This window comes from Bemisia tabaci, chromosome 8 (genome assembly GCF_918797505.1).
Source record: "Bemisia tabaci chromosome 8, PGI_BMITA_v3".
NCBI classification, from domain to species: domain Eukaryota; kingdom Metazoa; phylum Arthropoda; class Insecta; order Hemiptera; family Aleyrodidae; genus Bemisia; species Bemisia tabaci.
Window position 1 is genome coordinate 25,240,542 of NC_092800.1, and position 21,954 is coordinate 25,262,495.

At 36.7% G+C, this 21,954-nt stretch overlaps 1 protein-coding gene across 1 annotated transcript in view; it reads right to left on the bottom strand.

The window, feature by feature from the left end:
• Positions 1-21,954, bottom strand: part of sif (still life) — a 468,396-nt gene that overhangs the window by 359,204 nt on the left and 87,238 nt on the right. Inside the window, exons 5-12 of the mRNA XM_072303597.1 lie at positions 15,951-16,069; positions 13,806-14,007; positions 12,461-12,723; positions 10,771-11,035; positions 9,744-9,941; positions 5,301-5,510; positions 2,050-2,223; positions 727-783 (exon numbers count right to left, since the gene is read on the bottom strand). Coding sequence (XP_072159698.1) covers positions 727-783; positions 2,050-2,223; positions 5,301-5,510; positions 9,744-9,941; positions 10,771-11,035; positions 12,461-12,723; positions 13,806-14,007; positions 15,951-16,069 — 1,488 coding nt within the window. The remainder of the gene's footprint in view (positions 1-726; positions 784-2,049; positions 2,224-5,300; positions 5,511-9,743; positions 9,942-10,770; positions 11,036-12,460; positions 12,724-13,805; positions 14,008-15,950; positions 16,070-21,954) is intronic.

Consider the following 21,954-nt stretch of genomic DNA (forward strand, 5'->3'; position numbering starts at 1 on the left):
GATTCTTGATCTGTGAATTTAAATCACCCGCTCATGAAAACTCAGTGCTCTACGTGATTCATATCGCGCGCTGGATGTTATCATGATGGTCTCTGCGATATAAAAATCTGGCAACCTCAATCTTGACGCTTTGGTTTAGCTATAGCAAATTGCTTATAGTTTGAACAAAACACGGTGGAAAATGAACATTGCTCGTTTGAGAAGCTTGCTGAAACCGTTGCAGTGCTCGATTTGACTCACGTATAGCTTTGAGTTTCTTATCAGCGGGCAGTTCAACTGCCAATGTGAGATAAAAACGTAAATATTTTCGTTAGGAGTTTGTTTCATCAGTTTTCGTTGCGCGAATCATGCTCTACGAGAAATTCTGCTTAAGAAGCATGTATCAGAATACTTGAATTTGGATCTTGTCTAGTGGTCCATTGTTCTTAAATTTTTAAAAACGAAATACACGATGAAAGCAAGACAGGCACTTTCCCGAAGAAGAAAAATAAGTAGTCCATTGGAACTCTAATTCTATGCACTTGCAGCAATGTTCTATGTCAAAGTTATCAATTTTTCAGTATCGACGAAAATAATGAAAAGTACTTTCTTTATCTTTAAGATAAAAATTAAAATAGTCAACAGATCACCCAAAACAGATTTTACGGAATGTTTCAACTTCTTTTTAATACATAGTGCATGTAATTTACTGAACTTAAAATTTAAGTAAAAAATAACGTGACTTACGTCTTCTTGATGGATAGGGGCTTCTTGTGTTCGCAGGAGGAAGTTGTTCAGCAAACTCTGAAAAAGCAAATGAATTTTAAGATACATAATTCCGATTGAATAAAGAAACTTTGATCCTACTCTGTTCTGAACAAATGAGCCTATGATCTTGCAAAGTGCATCAAATTTTCCCCCTTCAATAATTTTGAAGTTTTCCTGGTATGAATGGTAAGTTTATGAAAAACCACTCTAGATTTCTTGGAGAACATATTGAGTTAATACACCAAAGTATTGAGGAATTTATTTGGCAGTGCTTTCCGACAAATCTACCTAAAATAGTTTTATGATGGGATTCAGCGATTAGTCCTAATTCCATTCCGCACAGCTTACCAATCAAGCCCAAAGTCAATCTCTTTAGAACGGTACCTCGCACACTCCTATTTCACGATTAAAGTTTTGCTCTTTCATTTTACATAATTGCCACCCTTCCTTGGCGCAGATAAATTTGATCTGAGCATCTATCCCGACACTGTTCACCAGAGAGATTAGCACACAGAAAGTTCAGATTTGAAAGTTTATCATGCTCAGAAGTTTATGAGGAACAATGCATTGAAAAGGAGTGCAATTTAGTCACACTCCTACGTAAAAGGAATGCCCTGGAAAAAATTTCTTGATCCTGGAGCAAATTAATGTTTGAAATTGGAAAAATAGTGATTTTAAAAGGAAGGATTTTTAAGGGTGATTTTGCACTATTCATCTATCAAATTGTTTGTTTCAATTGCCGCAGAAATTCAATTCTATAATAGTTGACAGTAGCGATTTGAATCAACTCAAGGTGTGCTCGTTCCTTTATAAATTGAAAACACTTCTCATGAAAAGCTACATAACTATGAAGATTATAATTCAAAATCTTCGTCAACTGTTTAAGATGAATTTTATTTTAAGGTTCCGAACTTCTTTTGAGACTTTACCCTGTTCTGTTTCATTACTCATATCACTTATTTACCTGGAGAAAGACGTCATATTGACGTTTAATGACCATCTATGATGTAGAGCCTCTTCTGAACCACCTCACAAGGTGGATCCAAGATAACTCGTCAGTAATTTGACACGAAGTAATTCTACAGCACCACAACAGAGGTTTCGAGCTCAAATCAAACGTACAAGAGGAAGGTATAAATAATTAGGTAAAAATAGTTTCAAACTTTGGAAAAAATCAACTTCCTGCTGATACTTGGAATGAATTGTTCCCCCTAAATAAGACACTCTTAAAACTTGACAAGGATTGAGAATGAACTAGTGAAAATTTGAAGACATTTACAAACTAAAATAAATGTGACATACCTAAATTTTCCATACTCTGTGTCAAGAGAGCTTCGAAAGTGTGCAAGCTATAACTTTCAGCATCCATGCCCTTGGCCAGGGTATTGCGTAAGTGCATTTCATACTCTAACAAAAGGCGGCTTGTAGGTGAACTAGGGGTACTCACAGTCTGATAATCATGACCTCCATTGCGACCTGTATAAGAAAAAATACACTCAACTGAATTTCTGAGAAAGAGTCATAATTCAAAAGGTTGCTATCAGTATTTTAAGTAGAGAAACGAATATTAAAACATATGACCTCTAAAATGAAAGAGTGAAACTGTGGGGCTTGCTGAAACTTTGAGAAAAAAGGAAAGGGATTTCCTAGTAAGTGGCAAAAAGTTTTGAATTAAGTAGATAAATGGATTACACTGGATGCAATGGAATTATAGTTATGAGAAACGGTTGCTGGCATGCAGCAGAATATTTTTATTATGATGGTTAAACTCAGAAACAACGTACCACAGTTTAAAACATTTCAGACTTATTGTTACACTTAATATTTTTATTGAAAAACTTTCATTTCTTTTCTTGGGACTTCGCATGATTATATTTCCCTACTGGTAAAATTTTGTTTTACAAGAATTTCAAGCAATCAGTCAAGTTATCTTATTCACTTTTGAAAGACTAAATAAGGGCGGAAAGTCTGAAATATCACAACCTAGATGTACATCCTTTCTCACTTTAGCCATCAACAGATTTTATATTGATTCTGCTGGCCGCTGATAAGAAAAAAAAAAACTTCCTGTTTTTTCCATTAACTCTTGTCCTTGTTCTCCTGATACTGTCTAGATCATTAGGCATGCATTCTATCACCAAAGACAATACAAAGTAAAAAAAAATTATGATACGATAATCATCAAAGTAAGCACTAGAACTCAAAATTGGTTTCATCTGTCTAACCAAGACAGAAAAGGAAGGAATATGGTTACAAAGAAAGGCAACTTTTACGTAATGATGAGACTGTCAAGTCTGACTTTATGCAAGCTAATAAGTCCGTTACGTCCAAAACCTCTCATCATACAGCTACATTTTTTGAAGGCGATACAAGAGGTATTCAAACTAAATATGTAAGAGAATCAGAGACTTTTCAAAACATTTGGGACAGGACTATCATTTGAGAATTTGAACAGCACCTTAGAAAGATTTGGATGACTCATCAGGGAAGAAAACGCATTTTAAGTATTGTTCTTCAAACAGTATCTTATCTAGCTCTGCTGACTGATCAGGCTGTCATGCTCTCTTATATTTATTTAAAGAAAGTTAAAATTAGTTCCGATTTCATTTTAAAATATTAAAAGAGCAGAATAAAATAAAAATAAAAAATAGCTGACAGGGAGGAAAGCTCTGTAAAATATTGCAAGAAAGCTCAATTGTTAGATTTGTTTATTTTTCTTCTTTTAGACTTCCTGATGAGTTGATTTTTGAACTGTTTTTAATCTTTCCCTATGGAACTTTCTTATGGAACTTTCTTATGCAGTTTGCTTAGGTGGCATGTTTTAAAGTTGCAATTATTGCAGAATCCTGAGGAATAATATAACAAACCAGATGAAGAAACAAGGTATAAATGAGAGACACGATTTTCCTCCTGTGTCTGAGGATTATGGTAATTAATTTTTGATTACGACAGAATTGATTTCATATTTATATTTCTATAAATAGTTGCAGCAACAAGCTGCAAGAGAACGCCTCTCAAACAAAGGTTTGAAAGGTTCATCTACGGTAAGAAAGAAAATTGGTAAAAATCATTTAAGTACACGATATAATATTGATGTATGGGGTTTTCAAATATTGACTAAGCACACATATATTAAGAAGAACGAGATCATCAAAGATAGATGAATGACACACATGAAGAAGAGAAAAGAGACAAGATGCTACCTTGCTTATTCTTGATGGCTACTGACAATTCAAAACAGTCATAACTAAAATGAAAAATGAAGCAGCCCTTAGCTAAACATTAACAGAGCACAAATAATTTTCAAAACTTTTTCAACTGATTGAAAAAGAGCATAGGTACCTCACTGAATATTGTAAAATCAGGATAAGGCTTGGCAGCATTAGAGGATTTCTGGCGAAAAGGAGAAAAAATATCCAAAAGCAATTTAATTCTTTACAAAGAATTTTTATTGGGTAGAATGTTGGGGATTTAATGAAGAATTAAAATGTGAGGAGGAAAGACAGGGTTTTCAGGGTGACTGGTATGGGGACTTCATGAGAGCAATGACAATGAAGTTTATGAACCAATGTCACAGATAAATTTAGGGTCTGTATTTAGGAAGGAAGCTCTTAATGTTTAACAAGTACTCGTAACTACAGCAGCATTTCAACGATTCCAGATAATTTTCTCTTGGTAATCTTAATTTCAAAAGATCTTTGAACGCTATCAAAGTTTGAGCTTTCTAAAACACTTAGACCATTTTTATTATCTTTTTAGAAGAGGAAACTACTGTTAAGTACCATAAAAACTTTGAGTTCACATTAATCAAAAAGACATTGCAAAAGGCGGACATATTTTTGGATCAGTTGGTGGCATACTTTATTAGTTTCAATGTAATTTGGTGTTATTACACCATTTTGCAACTGAATTTGACTCTCTAACAGTTTGCTTCTGAAAGTTACAACTCAGAAAAAATACTATACTGTGCATCAAGACAATGGCAATTAACCCATCTACTAAGATAGTGTCTTCAATTTTAACATTTTAATTTTGATACCACTGATTAGCTTCACTGCATTTTATGATGGTTAGAAGAAAATTGATGTGAAATAAGTGTAATGCTCTATCTCTTACCATAAAAAATATCTTTAAGCTATCTGATGCAAATTCATTTTTTCCATTACTTGAGGCATACCTGTTAGAAAATTTCTTTCACAGCATCACAGAACTTGTAAACCCCAACTTTTAACAACTTTTAGCTGACGCGATGTAATTATCACCTCTTAAAAATCATTAACCTTTTAGTATTTTAGTATTCTTGTTGACTCAATTTTCTTAAGTTTCTTGATGTGTACTCACAGCTGCCACTGGGGAGTTTCTCACGTTTAAATTTGAGAAATGAAAGATATTTTTGACCGAAATACTGCAACCGATGGGAAAAAGACTTTAATAATTTTAAAATCAAGAGGATTGGGTTTCATGATAACTTGAAAATAAAGAGATTTCGGGTTAAATGGAGGGATTGTGAAATGAAGCAAGTGCAATGAAATGAATATGAAGTGGTTATTCACCTCTTGGCGGTCTCACGTTAGAAGAGGGTTGATCTTGATCGGAATTCCCGTTACTTGAGCTAGGGGTCGTTGCGTAACACTGGTTGTTGAAGAGCACATTATCCGAAGGGGGCGAAATATCCCCCCTGACCCCTCGCTCGTTTCTGTCTAAATCAAGAAACAAGCCTGGCCCGTAATCTCTACACCCTATCCCATCCACTGAAAGAGATTCTGTAAATGAAACGAAATCACACACTAGATCAGTAACTCTGTCTAATGTCGGTGACCAGATTTGAGCTACTGGTTGTTTAATTTAACAAATGGTTGGGAATGATAGTTCATTACGTTAGCTGGGTCTCCTGTCTCGATGATTTAGTTGCTGGTGATCAATAACTTATAAAGATCAATGCAACACTCGGGGTAAGAACAAAATATGACTGTTGCTTCTTTTGAAATTTTAAATATTACTTGATCGCAACTCGGTAACTCACACTGTAATCAGTTAAATTCAATCGCTTACTTTGTGAGGCCCTAACAGTTTTCCCCCAAAATTAATCATTAGAAAATAAAACAAAAATGTACAGTTACACACTCAAAGTTAGAAAACTTTCAAGAAAGAATAAGTTGTTTTATGAGGAACGATATGAATATCATCGCGGAATACGAGGATATCTTTAAAACAATCAATTTTCTATAACCATATTTTTACTGCATCTTTGTAAATTTGGAGATCATTGAGGAATTAGGTTTCTTTTGAGGCACAGGAGTTACTTGCAGAAATTTATTTTGAGTGGTGAATTTATTTTCTTGTCTACCTGAGGTGACTTTCTCTTTCTTGGCATTTTCTTCAGAAATACCAAGTTATAATCTATATAAAGTTATAATCTATATAAAGTTATACAATTTATAGGAATGCTATTAAAAGATTTCTGTAAATCTCACTCATAATTTTGTGACCATTGAACCTCATCAAATGTAGGGGAAGCTACACCGATTTAAAAAAAAAGGCTATGAGACCTCGGCTTTTTGGAACATGAATAGTATTTTACACAATTTACACCCCCTGACCGCTTCGCAGTAGCTCCGCTTCGCTTGACCCCTATCCTGACACATTAACAAAATTCCATACACATTAAAAGGTGTAGAAACACAACATTCTGAGTGATTTAGGAAAAAATTGCATATTTAGAGTTGAGGAACTGACAACAGAAATTTCTGTGGACAGAATCAAGTGAGAGAGAGAACACAAACAGGATCGAGTGAAAGAGTGTTCTGCAATGTACATAATTCTGGTGCAATCAACAGTGCTGAGGTTGACTTGCTCAAGAATTTCTTTAATACGAGGGAAGAAACGTTTAAAAATATCAAACAGCCGGAGAAGGGATAGAGCTTGGTGCCACATGGGTTCTTGGGAGAAGTTTGAGTGCCGATTGAGGTACAAGACAAAATATACATCATTTGAGGAGAAAAAAAATGGATTAAACTTGAGTTTGGCGTTAAGACGGAAAAGTTGAAAAGTGAGTGATTTGGTAGGTTTTTTTAATTAACTTTCAGATACGTATAGAATACATTTGTTTAAAGGTGCATTTCAGCCAGATATTTCTGAAAAATCTTTTTCTTGGAAATCCTAAATTGAAGAAGAAAACACCCCATCTTGAAATGTAAAAAATTTTTGCTTTCAATTACTTCTGTCTTCAATTTGGGGTTCCCAAAAAACTATTTCGAAAGTTATCATCGGTAATGTGCTTCTAGGTATCATGGCTCTGTTTTTTCCCCCTTCCAATTTAAAAAATGACTTTTTCCGCAAAATTTGTTCTACGTCTAAAGGTTCGTTTGGTTCTAGTATGGATGCATGTATTTTAAAATGGTGAAACAGGAGAGAGGGTGAGATTCAGGCAGAAAACTGTGCTTGCCAAGTAGTGAAATATGAGGAAATAATGTAGATGTGACAGACAAACAGATGAGAAAACCTATGAGGGGACGGAGAAAGGAACCAAGAAACTTTCAAGGAAGGAAGACAAGACAAAACAAGAAAATTCAAGGAATGAATGTACACGTAGTGGGAGTGATATCACCTACAAGATAAATTAGGAATAACACATATTTTTTAACCTACTTCATGAATGGAAAAATAGTCTACAACTGCTTGCAATGATATTGTGCTCAATTTGTTTTTTCAGTAAACTTATCCTAGATTTTAGATAAAATCAAAATTAGCGGTCCTATTTGCCTGATAAAATCAATAGAAACAATTTTGTTCAGAAAAAAATGTTAACAGAAATGACAAAAACCCTTTAATGCCTCTAAGTTTCTGCAAATCACCTACAAAATCACTGTTATACAATCATCACTTGTGACAGTTATATTAGACAGGATATCATTTTTAAGCAAGAAAAATGTCTGACTTTTGAAAAAGATTCTCAAGTCTCAGCTCTGATATGAGTTCAAAAGAGAACAAAAGATTTATTGATATTTATGAGTTTTATGATGTACCACTATGAAGGAATAATGAACCCTCAACTAGTATATCAAATTGAATGAAGTTAACATTTAGAAAGAAATGTAAATATAAATTTAAACTAATTTCTGGGCATAAAAATAGAAAAGCTTTGCAAAAAAACATTCCAGAAGTGCACGGATCAATACAAGCAACAAAAGATGAAAAAAAAGTATATTTTTCAAAAGACACTAAGGCCTCGCATGGAGAGAGGTCAACTTAGGTCCGAGAAGCTTCTAAGACTAATATCAAAATTTTGACCAGAATTGACTGATTCTTAACTGAAAAGCAAACGTTTGATAAACTGATGGTTTGGTATCTTATTATCTTGATCAGGTACGCAAAAACATACAAGAGGGACTAAAAAGCTGCGGGAGAAAATTAGTGCTTGAAAGTTTTTTTACGTTTATCACTTGCTACGATCAGAGAATTTCTCATTTTTCACCATGGTAAACAACATTTATTTGAGTTATATTACATAATTTTTTTGAACGGGTCAAAAGACCTTAAAATGATTTGGTGAAATAGCAAAATGCATTAAAAGCTAGCAAAACAAGGAGAGTAAAAAAATAAAAAATAGGCATAATGTTGGTCAAATGAATTCACGACGCCTAAGATTCAAAGCCTAAAATTTTTGTTATGAAACCAACATTTCAAATTTGTTTCTTCTTTTAGACAGTAATAAAACTGCCATGACGAAGAGGTAGTGCACAAAGCCAATGTTGCATAAAGGAAAAACATCACCTCATTGATAAGACTAAAATTCCATGATGCGCCTTTCCATATTTCAACTAGATATTTGACTCAAATATACCACGAATTTAAAGTAAAATCTACAACTCATCAGAGTTGTAGATTTTACTTTTATGATTTTTACTACAGAACAATCAGGTTCTGAAAGACAAATTGTGGAATGAGCACACAGAATAGTCAAAGTTTTCTTTAAAATTTCTAAATTCTCTTCTGAGAGGGAGATGGATTTAATATTTTTACCTCATTGTGATGTAAAAATAGATGGTGCATGCAAATAACATGCAATGATGCAAATAATGCTGAAAGCAGGTTCTATTAGCGGTGTAACTTAAATGAACTAAAACTCTAAAATGTGCAAATAAGGAAAAGCTATGATAATAAAGCTATTATTTGAAAACACAAACACATATCCTTAAAGCAGAATCTAAATAAATGCCAAAGTTTTTTAGATCAATCCAAGACCCAGTTGAGAATAAATGTCAGAGTGATTAACTGATGGTTTTGACTGACATTGAGGGTCCTTAATTAAAAACCATGGTATTAGTTTAAAAAAATGGAGAAAGAAAGTAAGCAACTTTGGATAACCATCTTCAGACTTGTTTAAAATGAATAAATTTAAATTAAATGCATTTTTATGATTCCATAGGAAAAAGCCCTGCATGTTACTTGAGGCATTCACTCACATCATGAATTTGTGCAAAGTCAATGATGGGGGTCAAGTGTTGTGATACAAAGTAACACTTTTTGATGAAAAATACACATTACACAGTCAGCTCACTATTAGAGAGAGAAAGAGAGCATCTCTCTGTAGTATGTAAATCGATGGCAAAAGTCGAAAAATGCATTTCTTAGATTACGACTTTGTTAATTTCTGCTTATGTTTTATTTATTTTTAAAGAAAAACTAACTAACAGTTTCTATTAATATTTTCTGTATCTCTTCCTCATTTATTCTAAAAATCACACAAAATTGCAAAGAAAATTGTTCAGTACCCTTTTTTGAAGAATATAAAACATAAAATGAACAACCTACGATTAGAATACGCATTTTTTGCCTTTAACCACCGATACTATGGTTTTTTTGAAGCATGGGGCTGCAAGTAATTGAACCCATTTTTAATGAAGAATGATTTCTCTTTATTTGGTACTTTTTGAATAGGTAATTAAGAGAAAATATAAACAGTCATGAAAAAATAAATCATATTTTATGCTCACCTTGGAATCTGCCTTTGTGCCGATAAGTATTTTCTGGTTCAGATTGATTTCCGCTTTGACGTGCGTTCTGTTGTGGATATCCATGATGGTTGTAGTAGTTGTACCGCCGTCGTCCCATTTCAGGGGAAGTTACCGGACTTTCTAGCGACGGCATTGGTTTCAACATCTTTTTCAATGTGTTTGAGTCTAGATTCATTCCTGCATCCATCAAAAATTCAATCAAAACAGGAAAACTAAGAAATGCAGGGAAGGAAGGGAATATTATTAGCCAAAGTGCGAAACCAGGTATGTCCCTTTGTGACGCAGCTTGCCATACTTTTTTTTTTGTTTGGAAAACTAGTCAGCAGAAATTCTTGGAAACTGTCTTGGTTTTCCTTCTCTGTTAGCAGGGCATTCTCTTTAAATATAAAGCTATAAAGTTGGCTTGTTCTTTTTGAAAAAATAAAAGCGGGGCAGAAATTTTGAAATACTGCAATGGAGATAGGTGATAATATAAACTTTTGCCATCGATATATTGAAACAAATGTTGTCAAAACTGTACGTACAAGTTTTAGATTTTGCTTGATGAAATAACTATGGTCTAAATTGATTCAGCAACTAGTTCCAAAAAGATGAGAAGTTTGCAGTCAAAAATGTTGTGAAATTTTCCATGTTACAAAACCACCCGTTTTTTGAACTTTTAAATGAAATTTTTAGCTTTTTACAAAATTTTGCATAGGAATAAATATACTGTAACCCTGCAGAAATTCCCTGCCACTGCCCCATAAAGAACTTGCATGATTTGAGCAATGCCTGATGTGACGTACCTTCCTATTCTCTTTGATCCTTGATGATCACAAAATATTAACTGCGTTCCGAACTAAAATTAGAGAATTATATTTCTGGAAATATTTGTGAAATTCTTTTAACTCATTTAAAGATATAAAAAAATTTAGTACATCTTTTACATTGAGAATACGCACATTAGCCATGATCAAAAACCCTTAAGCATGATTAGTATATTTCGAATTACTAAACATCTACTCACCTTTTCCCATCCTGATATCATCTTTCATTATTCTATTACTGTTGTTATTGTTAGCATTGCATGTTCCATACATCCTAGTTCTATTGATGTTATTGATGTTGTTGTTATTATTTTTGTAGTTGTCATCTAAGTAGTCGTTCCCTTTACCCATAGTGGTCCCCAGTTGAGCATCTTTTGTGAGTCTTCCTGTGCAAGTACCCGTCGACATTTGAGTGCCACTGTCTACCTGAGTTCCTTCACTTCGAACCGTTTCTGTTCCCTGCAACTGAAAAAAGATGTAATTTAGAGTTTTTATAAAGGAAAAAACAAGCTTTTTGCGATACAATTCAATTAGAATTGTTTAAAAAAAGGCGTTGAGGTTTGAACACAGGTATAACAATGCTTTCAAACAACCTACCCTTGACAGTACTAATCGACCCCCCAGCCAAAGTTGGTCACTTGATTCTATCCCTCAACCAGCATTTTTTGGAATGAGGGCTGTACAGCCTTTTTTTGGCTTAATTTTTCACACTTGCATACACGCATATCACATTAGAATTCAATGCAGTTGAACGAACATTGAGATCTTTTATGCAAACACACTTTCATCTCACCATGTTTGGTATTGTGTGTGGTAAGGTAAATTTTCATCAATTTTTTTAATCATTGCAATGGTCACTTGATGCGATAAAGAGATGGAATGTGCTGAAAGCGAACAAAGTCTAAAGTTTCTGAATTTTTTTAAGAGAGTCATAAATTAATGACGCTGATGTAAAAACTGAGAATATATCATATGCAGATTGACCAGAGATGGATAGGCTGCAAGGAATAGCTATTGTTCACACTGAAATTAGTCAATGTCGGCATACCCCTCATGAAAACATCAAAATCAACTACGGTTGAATTGACTTTTAAAATCTAACTTCTTGTTGAGCAAATTACTAGAATTGGGTTCTACGAAAATTTCCCCTCTCCTATCAAGCACAGTGCTTGTAAACAAGTCCACAACAATTCAGCACAATGAGGTAATTTACGCTGTCAAAAAACACACTGAGATTAGTTTATTGCCCAATTCGATCAAGTAAAGTTAGAAATTTTATAGAGCGGTGTGTTCAAATTTCCTAACAAAAAACATGCCAATTTATTACGTAGGAATGGAATTTGGAAAGTATGAATTTTTAAAAGTTCACTATCACGACTCAAGTTTGATGCAAAAGCAGAAACTTCCCAGCTTTGCAACAATGACTGCCTGAAAAAATGGGGCAGCCAGCATCAGAGGCTTCCAGTATTTGAGTTTAAGTATGCTGTTCTTCCGGACTCATCGCATGGTCTTACTTTGATTGAATTAAGCGGGAAACCGCCTCAGAGTCATAGTACACGATTTGCGTGTCTTGGGATGAAATATCAGGACTGAAATTGCATAAACATGTATCTCAGGTTTCCTCTTATAATTCCTAAATGATGAAGTAATTTTTAAGAATGCTTACTGAGTATCGAAGAGCACTTTTTTTTAGTTATATCAGAGAATTAATACTTTTCACCTTTAAAAATTAGGAACATAGACAATTTTTTGTTCTCCTAAAAAATTGTATTGATCCTTCATACATATTCCTGCAGTTTTACTATTAATACGTAACCGACACCTGATGAATGCTACTCCCTCGGACAAACATTTCAACTTTAAAATATAAAAATATGGAAACTTCCTCACTTCATCAGTTTGAGATCCAGTGCCAACAGCAACGTTCTGAAGCTGAGGGCCAGTCGATGCTTTTCCACCAGCTGTTGTTGTTTCACGATCTTTCATCTGGCGAACTGTCTGCTTTGTCCCACCGGAGACTCCAGTGCCGGCACTAACTCCGGTTCCACCTGCTACGTTATCATAGAGGGAAGTACTTGAGGTGGCTGCAGTGACTTTATCCACCATCCCAGTTCCATTCACGACTCGGCCAGTTCTTGGCAAAGTAGATGAGCCTGCAAAATTAGGGAGTAAGTAAAGTCCGCTCATTAATTGGATTAATATTTTTCTTCATTAAGATCTTTTGCAATAAAATGAAATTTTGTGGCTCAAATTTTTCCCATTTTTTGTAACGAATACTCCTACAGTTATGATTGCTTCGTCACTTCTGCTATGATAATTTTTCTTGATCTTAGATATTTTACCTAACTCCAAACACAACTTCATTCCTGTCAACAGAGGTCTTGCATGACTCAGGGATTTGCCATTTAGGTGCTTATAATTTCATAGAATTTTGCAAGAAACATTATGGTGTCACTGGTTTTATTTGAAATAGCCCATGCTAAAAAAAGCTCTGAAAGTTGAGGCTAAAATAGATGCCCCCTCACAGTGCTAAGAGCTCACCTCTATATTCAGTGGTGTGGCGTGCTTTGCGATTTATCGATTGCTCTGCCATTTAAACCTGTGGAAAAGAATCGATTGTTAAGGTGTTCGCTGCAAACACCCTGTTTATCGATCCTTTTCCATAGGTTTAAATGGCATAACAATAGATATATCGCAAATCTCGCCATGCCACTGTCTATATTCAATCAAAATTTATGCACAGCTGGGGAGCAAATTCAGCAAGGTTGCCGTGTTCCAGCCTTGGAGTCCTTGAGCAAGGTTGCAACCTGTTAATGTATTTGCTCACTATATGTGCATTGAGAATTTGACTAGATGTAGAGGTGGACTCTCAGCGTAACGCGGAGGGTCCTCTGTTACAACCTGAACTTCGAGAGCATTTTTGAGCTTAGGTGTTTAATTCAGTGAACACCAGTGGTTCTGTAGAGTTTCTCACAAAATTTTACAAAAAAGGTACTTGAATTGTGGATCCTTGAGGCATCCAGAAACTCCATTCAGTTTATTTTGAATATTTATACGGAGACATTACAATCTTGTTATTTTTCTCTGGTGTTAAAATTGAACAAAACATAAATAGTGAAACATATTAACCTAACGACTTTCGTGAGAAGTCATATTAATTGTAGTGCTTTTCTTCTGTAAAATGTCAAGACACTATTAAACCTATGAAGTTCCCTAGCATAGCCAAAATGCTCACCTCGATATCGAGAATCTTGAGCACGTAGTCTGTTGTACTGATCGGGTGTCATGCAGGTACATTGTGGTTCCCTGGATCTACTTGGAGATGCAGGAGTTGAGACAGGCTTTCTTTTGGTTTTGACTTTGCTTTGCTTATTCGGAGGATCTAATTTCAATGAGTACGAAGATGATGCTTTCCGAGAGAACTTGAAGGAAGGTGACTGCAAATGATTCAAGAAAATGGCCATTAAAGTAAAATCACAGATAAAAAAGGTGTGTGACAATAAAATTTACGACTAAACATCAATTATCCATTCACAGGGCAAAAAAGGAAGCCTCTCAGTGTTTGTTCTCTACGTTCAGACATAAGATAATCTTTGATTAATCTCAAACTATAGAGGCAGATATCACTCAACAGGCTGGAATTGGGGAAAGAAAAGCACAGATAAATGCCACATCAACCTGAATGCATTATTCATCAGTTGGCACATTGATTGTCACATACCTACTTAAATTAATTTTGAATGGTGCCATATTCTAGGGCGACATATTTGTCCATTCTTTTTTTCCCCAGTTCTAATGCATGCATTCAGGTAGCACCGCCGGTCAATTAAGATGTCAAATCGCAGATTTGACATACTCCTCGGCATGGGATAAATCAGCTTTATCCTGATATATACCTTCAGATGCCTCTCCCAATATGGTGCAACAGGCCATTAGCTTCACCGTAGATTCCGCACCTTGCGGGTGCTTCATGAATCAATGCTTAAAGATGAAGGGCATTGTCAACTGATAACTCTAACTTCCTAGTTATTACGGAAGTACCCAGACAAATGTAATGTGACCGAGACCGAGAACAAATACTGATTTATGTGTGTGGTTCCTTATCACAGAAACGTTAAAATGTCACTAGAAATCTTACTAAGTAGGTAGTGATATAAATCTGAATAATGACCATGTCATGTCTTGAGCCAATTGAGAAAGGCAGAGAGACATTCTACCTTGATAATAGAGTAAGGCAATCCGGAAATCCTTTCATATCAGCTACTAAGGATTCCTTTCTTTCTGATTCTTCGTGGGTGAGTAAATCGGGGGTTCGTGAAGAATAATTGAGACCCACTTGACAAGGTTTATACTGCTGGTTATGACTTTCGAAGTACTGAGTTAGCTGAACTACTGATCGATGAATTAGGCTAAATTAATGATTATGATTTTATAACTGAATCAAATAACTTAATCAGCAAACATTATGCACAAAAAACCATACATAACACGTGGGAAATAATGTAAACAAACACATAAAGAAGTGTTGTCATCCGCCGCTAGGATCGCTGAATCAAAAGTTTTTGATTGGCTCCCGCCAAAAATATAGGATTGCTGAATCAAAGTGACTGATTGGCTCCCGTCGAAATGTCATCTGTTGGCGCCAATTATAAAATTTGAAGCGAAAATTCAAAAAGGCGCGACTGATCTTGGGATGCGCGCCCAGCACAGTATGGCAAATTCTCAAACTTCATCCACGAAATTACTGGAGTAGCTGTCTTCGATTTAAATGTAACTCTTTAACATATTCTTTACAGGATCTTGCGGGTTTTTTTTTTTTTTTTTTTCTTCAGTTAATATGATCAACATTACCTAGGGGGTAAATCCGCAAACCGCTTCGAAGTCCAACCTCCCGAGGCACTTCGCGCCTCCGGAATTATGTGTTATTCATTTACTCTTATGATTTTATATCATAGTGTACGATTTTTTTTTCAAATGTAATCAATCTTTACCCCAAAGAGTGTTAAAATCGGTGAGGAAACTCACCAATTCGTGATTCCGATGGTATCACACATTAATTTGCTGCCTTTCACCTAGATTACAGATCAAAGCGTCACGAATAAGAAAAAATTGAGTTTTTGATGAATACCTCGGCTTTGTTTCTTGAATAGTTTAGCCGGTCGATAATTGGATCGTTATCGAATTTGGTTGATTATGATAAATAACATTACAAAAATAGGGCTTTATCGACTATCGATAGATAAAATTGCAAAGACAGGGATTTATCGATCAGGCTAATTCGATAAGGATTTAACAATTAAGCAGGAATGCGAGTCTACTTAGAATCGCGGGCAGGCAATTTTTGTTTTTAGAATTAAAGAATTCAAAAATGGCTACTCACGCAACATTCTCTGAATTGTTTCGCATCAATGGGTGAAGTGAAGTTGAGGCCCCAAGTGTCATTGGTCATGGGATCTTTCCAGTAGACAAAACATTCTGAAGCTAGCCCAATACGGGTCCCTGAAACAGATATCAAAATTTTAAGTCAAAAGGCTCAAAGTAAGTAATCTGTATTTCAAGAATGAAGCGAATTATTTATTTTACTGATGACGTAAACTGGGTGATTTGCGATTATCGCCACATTTTGTTGGGATAGCCAGAGCTTATCGATAAGTTTAAAATAACTCTTTCAAACGCCAAAACCACTAAATCATTCTAATGAAAAATGTAGTCTAATGGACCAGGAGACAAAGTACAAATTTAAGCATTCTAATACCGTCTATCGTTTTTCTATAGATTATTTTTTCAGCGGAAGTGTAATTTTCTCAAGATTGATTGTTGAAATTTTGGTGAGCGAGTTCTTGTGTTTTAACGGTGCTCATATTCGTCGACTTAAAAACGCGCCTACTTAGAAAACCGCTGAGCGCTTTTCAAATACGAATATGTATCAGAGCTTTCCCGCTTGTTTTTTCCTCGTGACGTCATTCAGACACTCCCCCCGTCCCCCTTCCTGGGGGAGTTGAGTCGCGTCACGCATAAACAACGGCCGTTTCACGCTCCGCCACGCCGCCCGCCGGTTCGTGGTCGAAGTGCCGAACTAATCTGCGAGAGGAATCGCTTGATTAATCAGAAATCTTTAATCAAGACCATAAGTGACACACGCGTCCCAGGGCGTTTCCCAAGCTCCATAACTCAAGGCCGTTCCTCTTCCTCTCACGGTTCGCGCCCTGTCTTCAATACTGCCGTGCTAAGGAAGAACGCCGCATGAGCCTTCAGACGTTGCCAAGTTTCCTCCGATATAAACCGAAACTCCTTGGGAAAATGTGAATATTATTTTCCGAACTTTTCAGACAATTTTGTACGCAATTTAATCTAAAATATCTGAAAATTTCATGGAAAAATAAGCATGAATACTGTCAAAAATACATGTTTCATCAAGGGAAATTTGGCAACTCTTGAATGTTCATACGGCGTTTTTCCTTAGCACGGCAAAATAGAGCGAAATTCGTCGCTCCTCTGACGTAAAGGCGCACCTCGATTCCTGCATGAGCCGCGGAAAGCGTAGTGTTATACGGAGAACAGGGCTCACGTGGGACGAATTGGAGTTGCGCCTCCGTCCCGGTGCGCGAGGTTTAATGAGGCTCGCAACACATCCTCTTGAAACAGATAAATGCGCCGCGATGTTTCACCGAGTCGATTCCGGGAAGCATTGTCTCGAGGCAGCATCGGCGCGTTCACAATCAGCGGTGACGTCACAATTTGATACATCTCGAAGTCGGTTCTCTCCCTTTGGTTTGATTCACCCTCCTTGCATTGATCGGGCGGACACGAGACACTGGATACTATTCGTCCTGCTCGTGTGCCATCATATTGCATACTTCTCCGAATGAAGGCGGATCTTCATTCATTATGCATTTCTCGCCTCGCTTGGAAGTTATTTACTTCTCGAGAGACACTGTCACAGGATATTTGGACGTCGTTTTTATGCTAAAAGGAACTATGTGCATAGGGTTTGCGTGTAACATAGTTCCTTTTAGTACATGAATACGTCAGTTTGATTATTAGATGAGAATATTAACACCTGGATCAAATGGATCGCGTTTAGCAGAAAGGAACCAAGCTACATCAGCTATTGCAAAATTTAATCGGGAAATTTAATTTTTTACAAGAGAACGTTCGTGCGGATTTCTTTAAAAATTTTAGGGAATTTTCTTCGTAAATAGCAGAAAATTCACTGGAATTTGCACAAAAATCCGCACAACCGTTTTTATGTAAAAAATTAAATGGCCTAATTAAATTAGGCAATAGTAGATGTGGCTTGGTTCCTTTCTGCTTAACGCAGTACAAATATAGGTTCTACATAGCCGTGCTAAGAAGAATGCCGCGTGAACCTGAAGACTTGACAGACCTTGCCAAATTTCATTAGACAAAAGGTAAATTCTTGGAAAAATCGGGGGAAGTCTTCTCACAATTTTTCAGAGAATTCTGTTCGTAATTTGGACGTATTGCCGCCAAACGGAACCAGAGACAGGTGGAAAAGAAGGGGTGTGCTCGTTAGTCGAGGGTTGTGAGAATAAATGGGCATTATAAAGCGCCAGTGACGTCAGCGGCGACGACGGAGAGGACGCGCGACGATCCGGCAACACATAACTCATGAGCCTCTTTCACAACGCTCTTGTCCCATACTTATGGCTCATGGGTGCCGCATTCAGGTAACATTTGGTTCCATTTGGTAAAATGTAAAATCCCGCTTTTCCCAAAGAGGATCACGCCCACTTTTACATTGTTTACTATCCAGCTTTCTAGAGCACACCCCCAACGTTCCCACTTGTCTAAAGCTTTTTTTAGCAGAAATACGTCTCTATCAAACAGAACTATGTGCATTTCTTAATGCACATAGTGACCATAGTGACCATGAGCCCTGAGACCCATAAGAATATGTAGGTACATAACAGGGCTCACGTCATAATGCACACTGTTCCGTTTGATAGAAATACGTCCAATTGATCTACAGCGTCTGGAAATTTCAAGGAAAAATAATCATGATTCCCTCCAAAAATGAAGATTTTCTGAGAGGAAATTTGACAACGTTTGAATGTTCATACGGCGCACACTGGACTGAGTCATCAGGAGAAGACGGACAAAATGTGGCAACTTTGAAAGCTTAAATTATCGAAAATATGAAACAAGAAAGTTTAAATGTGGCTCCATTGATTTTCTCATGAAATTTTCTTTTGGCAACACCCCTTGAAATTGAATTTGCGATGAAATAAGCATCAAAATCTGAAATTTTAGCCGAGAATTTCATGTCCAACCTCTTTTGTTAGCTCGTTCCACTGTGCGATGCTCTTCTTTAGCATGCTGCCTTCCTAAGGAGAAAAGCTGTATGAACCTTTAGGGGTTGCCAAATTTCCTTTGGTAATATTTGAATTTCCTGGTAAGCTAATTAGTATTTTTCTTCAAATTTTTCAGATAATTTTGCTCGCAATTCCACCGAAAGTCCTCAAAATTTCACGATAAAATATTGATAGATAAATTTCCTAAAAAATAAACAATTTATCGAAGGAGATTTGGCAATTCTCGAAAGTTCATACGGCGTTCTTTCTTAGCACGGCAGTATGGCAGTGCCTCGATCCTACAAAGCGAGTCCTCAGTTTTACGCGAGCACACTGCCACCAAGTTTTATGCAGGTTGAGTGAGGTTGCTCCCCTTTTGCGTAATTCTGCCCGAAAGGCAACGTCGCTTATTAATCAATTATGCCCTCCCCGGTTAAAATTTATCGGCGCAGTTTCCCTTGAAAAGGAGGGGTGAGTAAGAAGAAGGTGGATGGGGTTCTCATAAAGGTGAGGCTGCTACAGAATCTGTAGATTGAGGGGTACACGTCACTCATGTTGAATGGAAAGGGCTGACTGCTCTGCTCGCTTCGCAAAAAACACGCAACTCTAATCGAAACCCTATTTTCAAGTGCCGATTTTCCCAAACGCAGTTACATCGCTCGGCAAGACATTACTATGGTTCCGGAACTTCAAAAGTGTATGTAATAGAGTCTAGGAAAAAGAAACTTGGAGCTTGAAATTTTCAGTTCAGCGAAAAAAAAAATGCGACTCAAGTCAAAATGATTTCGATCAGATCTATTCAATCTAATCTAAAACTATAAAGGAGAGGCCCCAATTTTGTACCCAATGTTTCAGCGACTTCCCGAAGGCGGATTTCCTTGAAACTTTGTACGCATGTGCGGTTCGTGCTAAAGGGGTGCAATTCGTCGTCCGATTTTTGAAATTTTGATTCTAAGGGTTGAAAACACGCTAAAAAAGGGTGACCCGTGTGTTAGAGCGGTGTTCCGCGATCGATCGTCGTCGTCTGGTCGTCGTGGTTTCCCTTCTTTTATTGCGTCTCGATCAGCTGTTTTTTCTGTCTAATTTTGGAGATTCCGAACCGGAGCAGTGTTGCCGAAATCACGAAATCTGTGATTTCACGATATATTTTCATATGTGTTAAGAATGTTCTGCGTTCATTCTTGAAAGTTGATGTAATTAGAGGATTGTAAGTTGTTCGTTCTCGGTCACCTGATGACTCGGCTGCCCGAGGCGTTCGTCGTCATGGATATTCGTCGTTTATGAAGAATTCCGATTTTTTCGTATAGTGCGCGTCGTCTTTTGAAGCAGCATAGAGCGGAGCTTTGCGAGTAAGTCGAAAGATGTCATTGTCCTCTAGTTTAACTCTGCCAAAGACTTGCTGACCAATTTATGTTTCAAAATAATGAATTTAAAAGGAATTAATCCTTAAATAAATCATGTGAATCACTTCTCTATCGCGGTATTCACAAGGAAAATACTAAAAAAAAACACACACATACGAAGAAACGCAACTCCATTCCAAGGTTCCAATTCGACTCAAGCGATTCAATTTTTAACAAAAATGTACCTGCTCAATTTTTCTCAAAATTTTTCTGATTTTTGCATGAGATCAGAAGAGGAATTATTAACATTTTCAGTTAGGAATGCTCAAGATTCTCCCAGTAAAAATGAAATTTCCCAGGGGAAATTTGGCAACAGTGAAATGTAGTTGCATTCTCTCGCGCAGAAAACGACTATTTATTCCGTTAATCAAACCGTTGAATCGAGTAAGTCGTATTTGTTTAGGGATTTCTGGAGATATTACATCAAATAGGTGACATTGTTTCGATATCGATTGGCTCAAGATGCAAATATTGCCTCAAAAGTCAATTTGTGATAGATTTCTAAATCTTATGAGTACAATATTACAATGAAAAGTGAAGTTGTTAGGAATTTCCTCATTTGCAGCTTTTCCAACTGAAATCTTAAAACATATGTTTGAGGTTATGTCCTATTGTTTTGAACCAAACAATACATCAAACCACAATCGAACACGATCCACATCACGAAATTTTGCCACTCTGTTTAAAACGAATGAAGTGGGTTTCCCGCTTTCCACTTGACAATTATCCGCACACGGTAACTGGTACATTCTCTGGACGATGGAATTCCAACAATCTCGTGGCTCGCCCAGATGGGGGTCACTGTATCCTCACTCACGCGTCCCATTTGTTATCCTCCCCGTCTGCCTTTCACTCGCAGAGACGGAGCTCGTCGCCCCTCCACCACCCCTTTTCAGCCCCTCCTTTGAATGATTAGCGGGTGGTTCAAGGGCTCCATCTCCTCAAAAATATTCAGGTCATCCGTTCCCCCATCGTCGGTGAAAGTTGTCAGGCTGTATCCCAGTTCAAGCGGGGTCACACTGTCCTCCTTGGGTCAGCATACGTGCTACGGGAAAACGCCGTATGAACCTTCAGGCGTTGCCCAATTTCATTTGATGAAACACGAATTTCCTTGTGAACTTATGAATATTTTCCTTCCAATTTTAGTGTATTTTCCGAAGGAAATACACTATTGCATTCTCCCATGATGTCGGACCCAGACCTGAGACATTGTGAAGAGCACCGATCACGGGTCGTAGATCACGAAAATATATGCTATTCAAATTCATGTGTATATATATATGTATGTATATATGTATGTATATATGTATGTATGTATGTATGTATGTATGTATTTCCGCCTTTTGAAGATTTTTCGATTTTTGAGTGGTTATATCTTTCTTACGTTGAAAGATATTTTGACCAATTTTTTTGCATTTTGTAGAGACTCATTAGGACTACTATTCTGCGAAAAAAAATTGAAATTTGAGGCAATAGATTTTGAGGGGTGGGGCTCGAAAGTGGGGGGAGGTCAAATCTTGTCCACTCGATAACTCGAGCGAAAATGAATATTTTGAGCTGAAATTTTTACGGGTGGTAGTTCTCCCCTAGGACTGGTTTGGTATTGAATTTGAGCTAAATCGGCCGAGCCGTTTAAAAATGGCGAGCTTTGAAAGTTTTAGGCGAG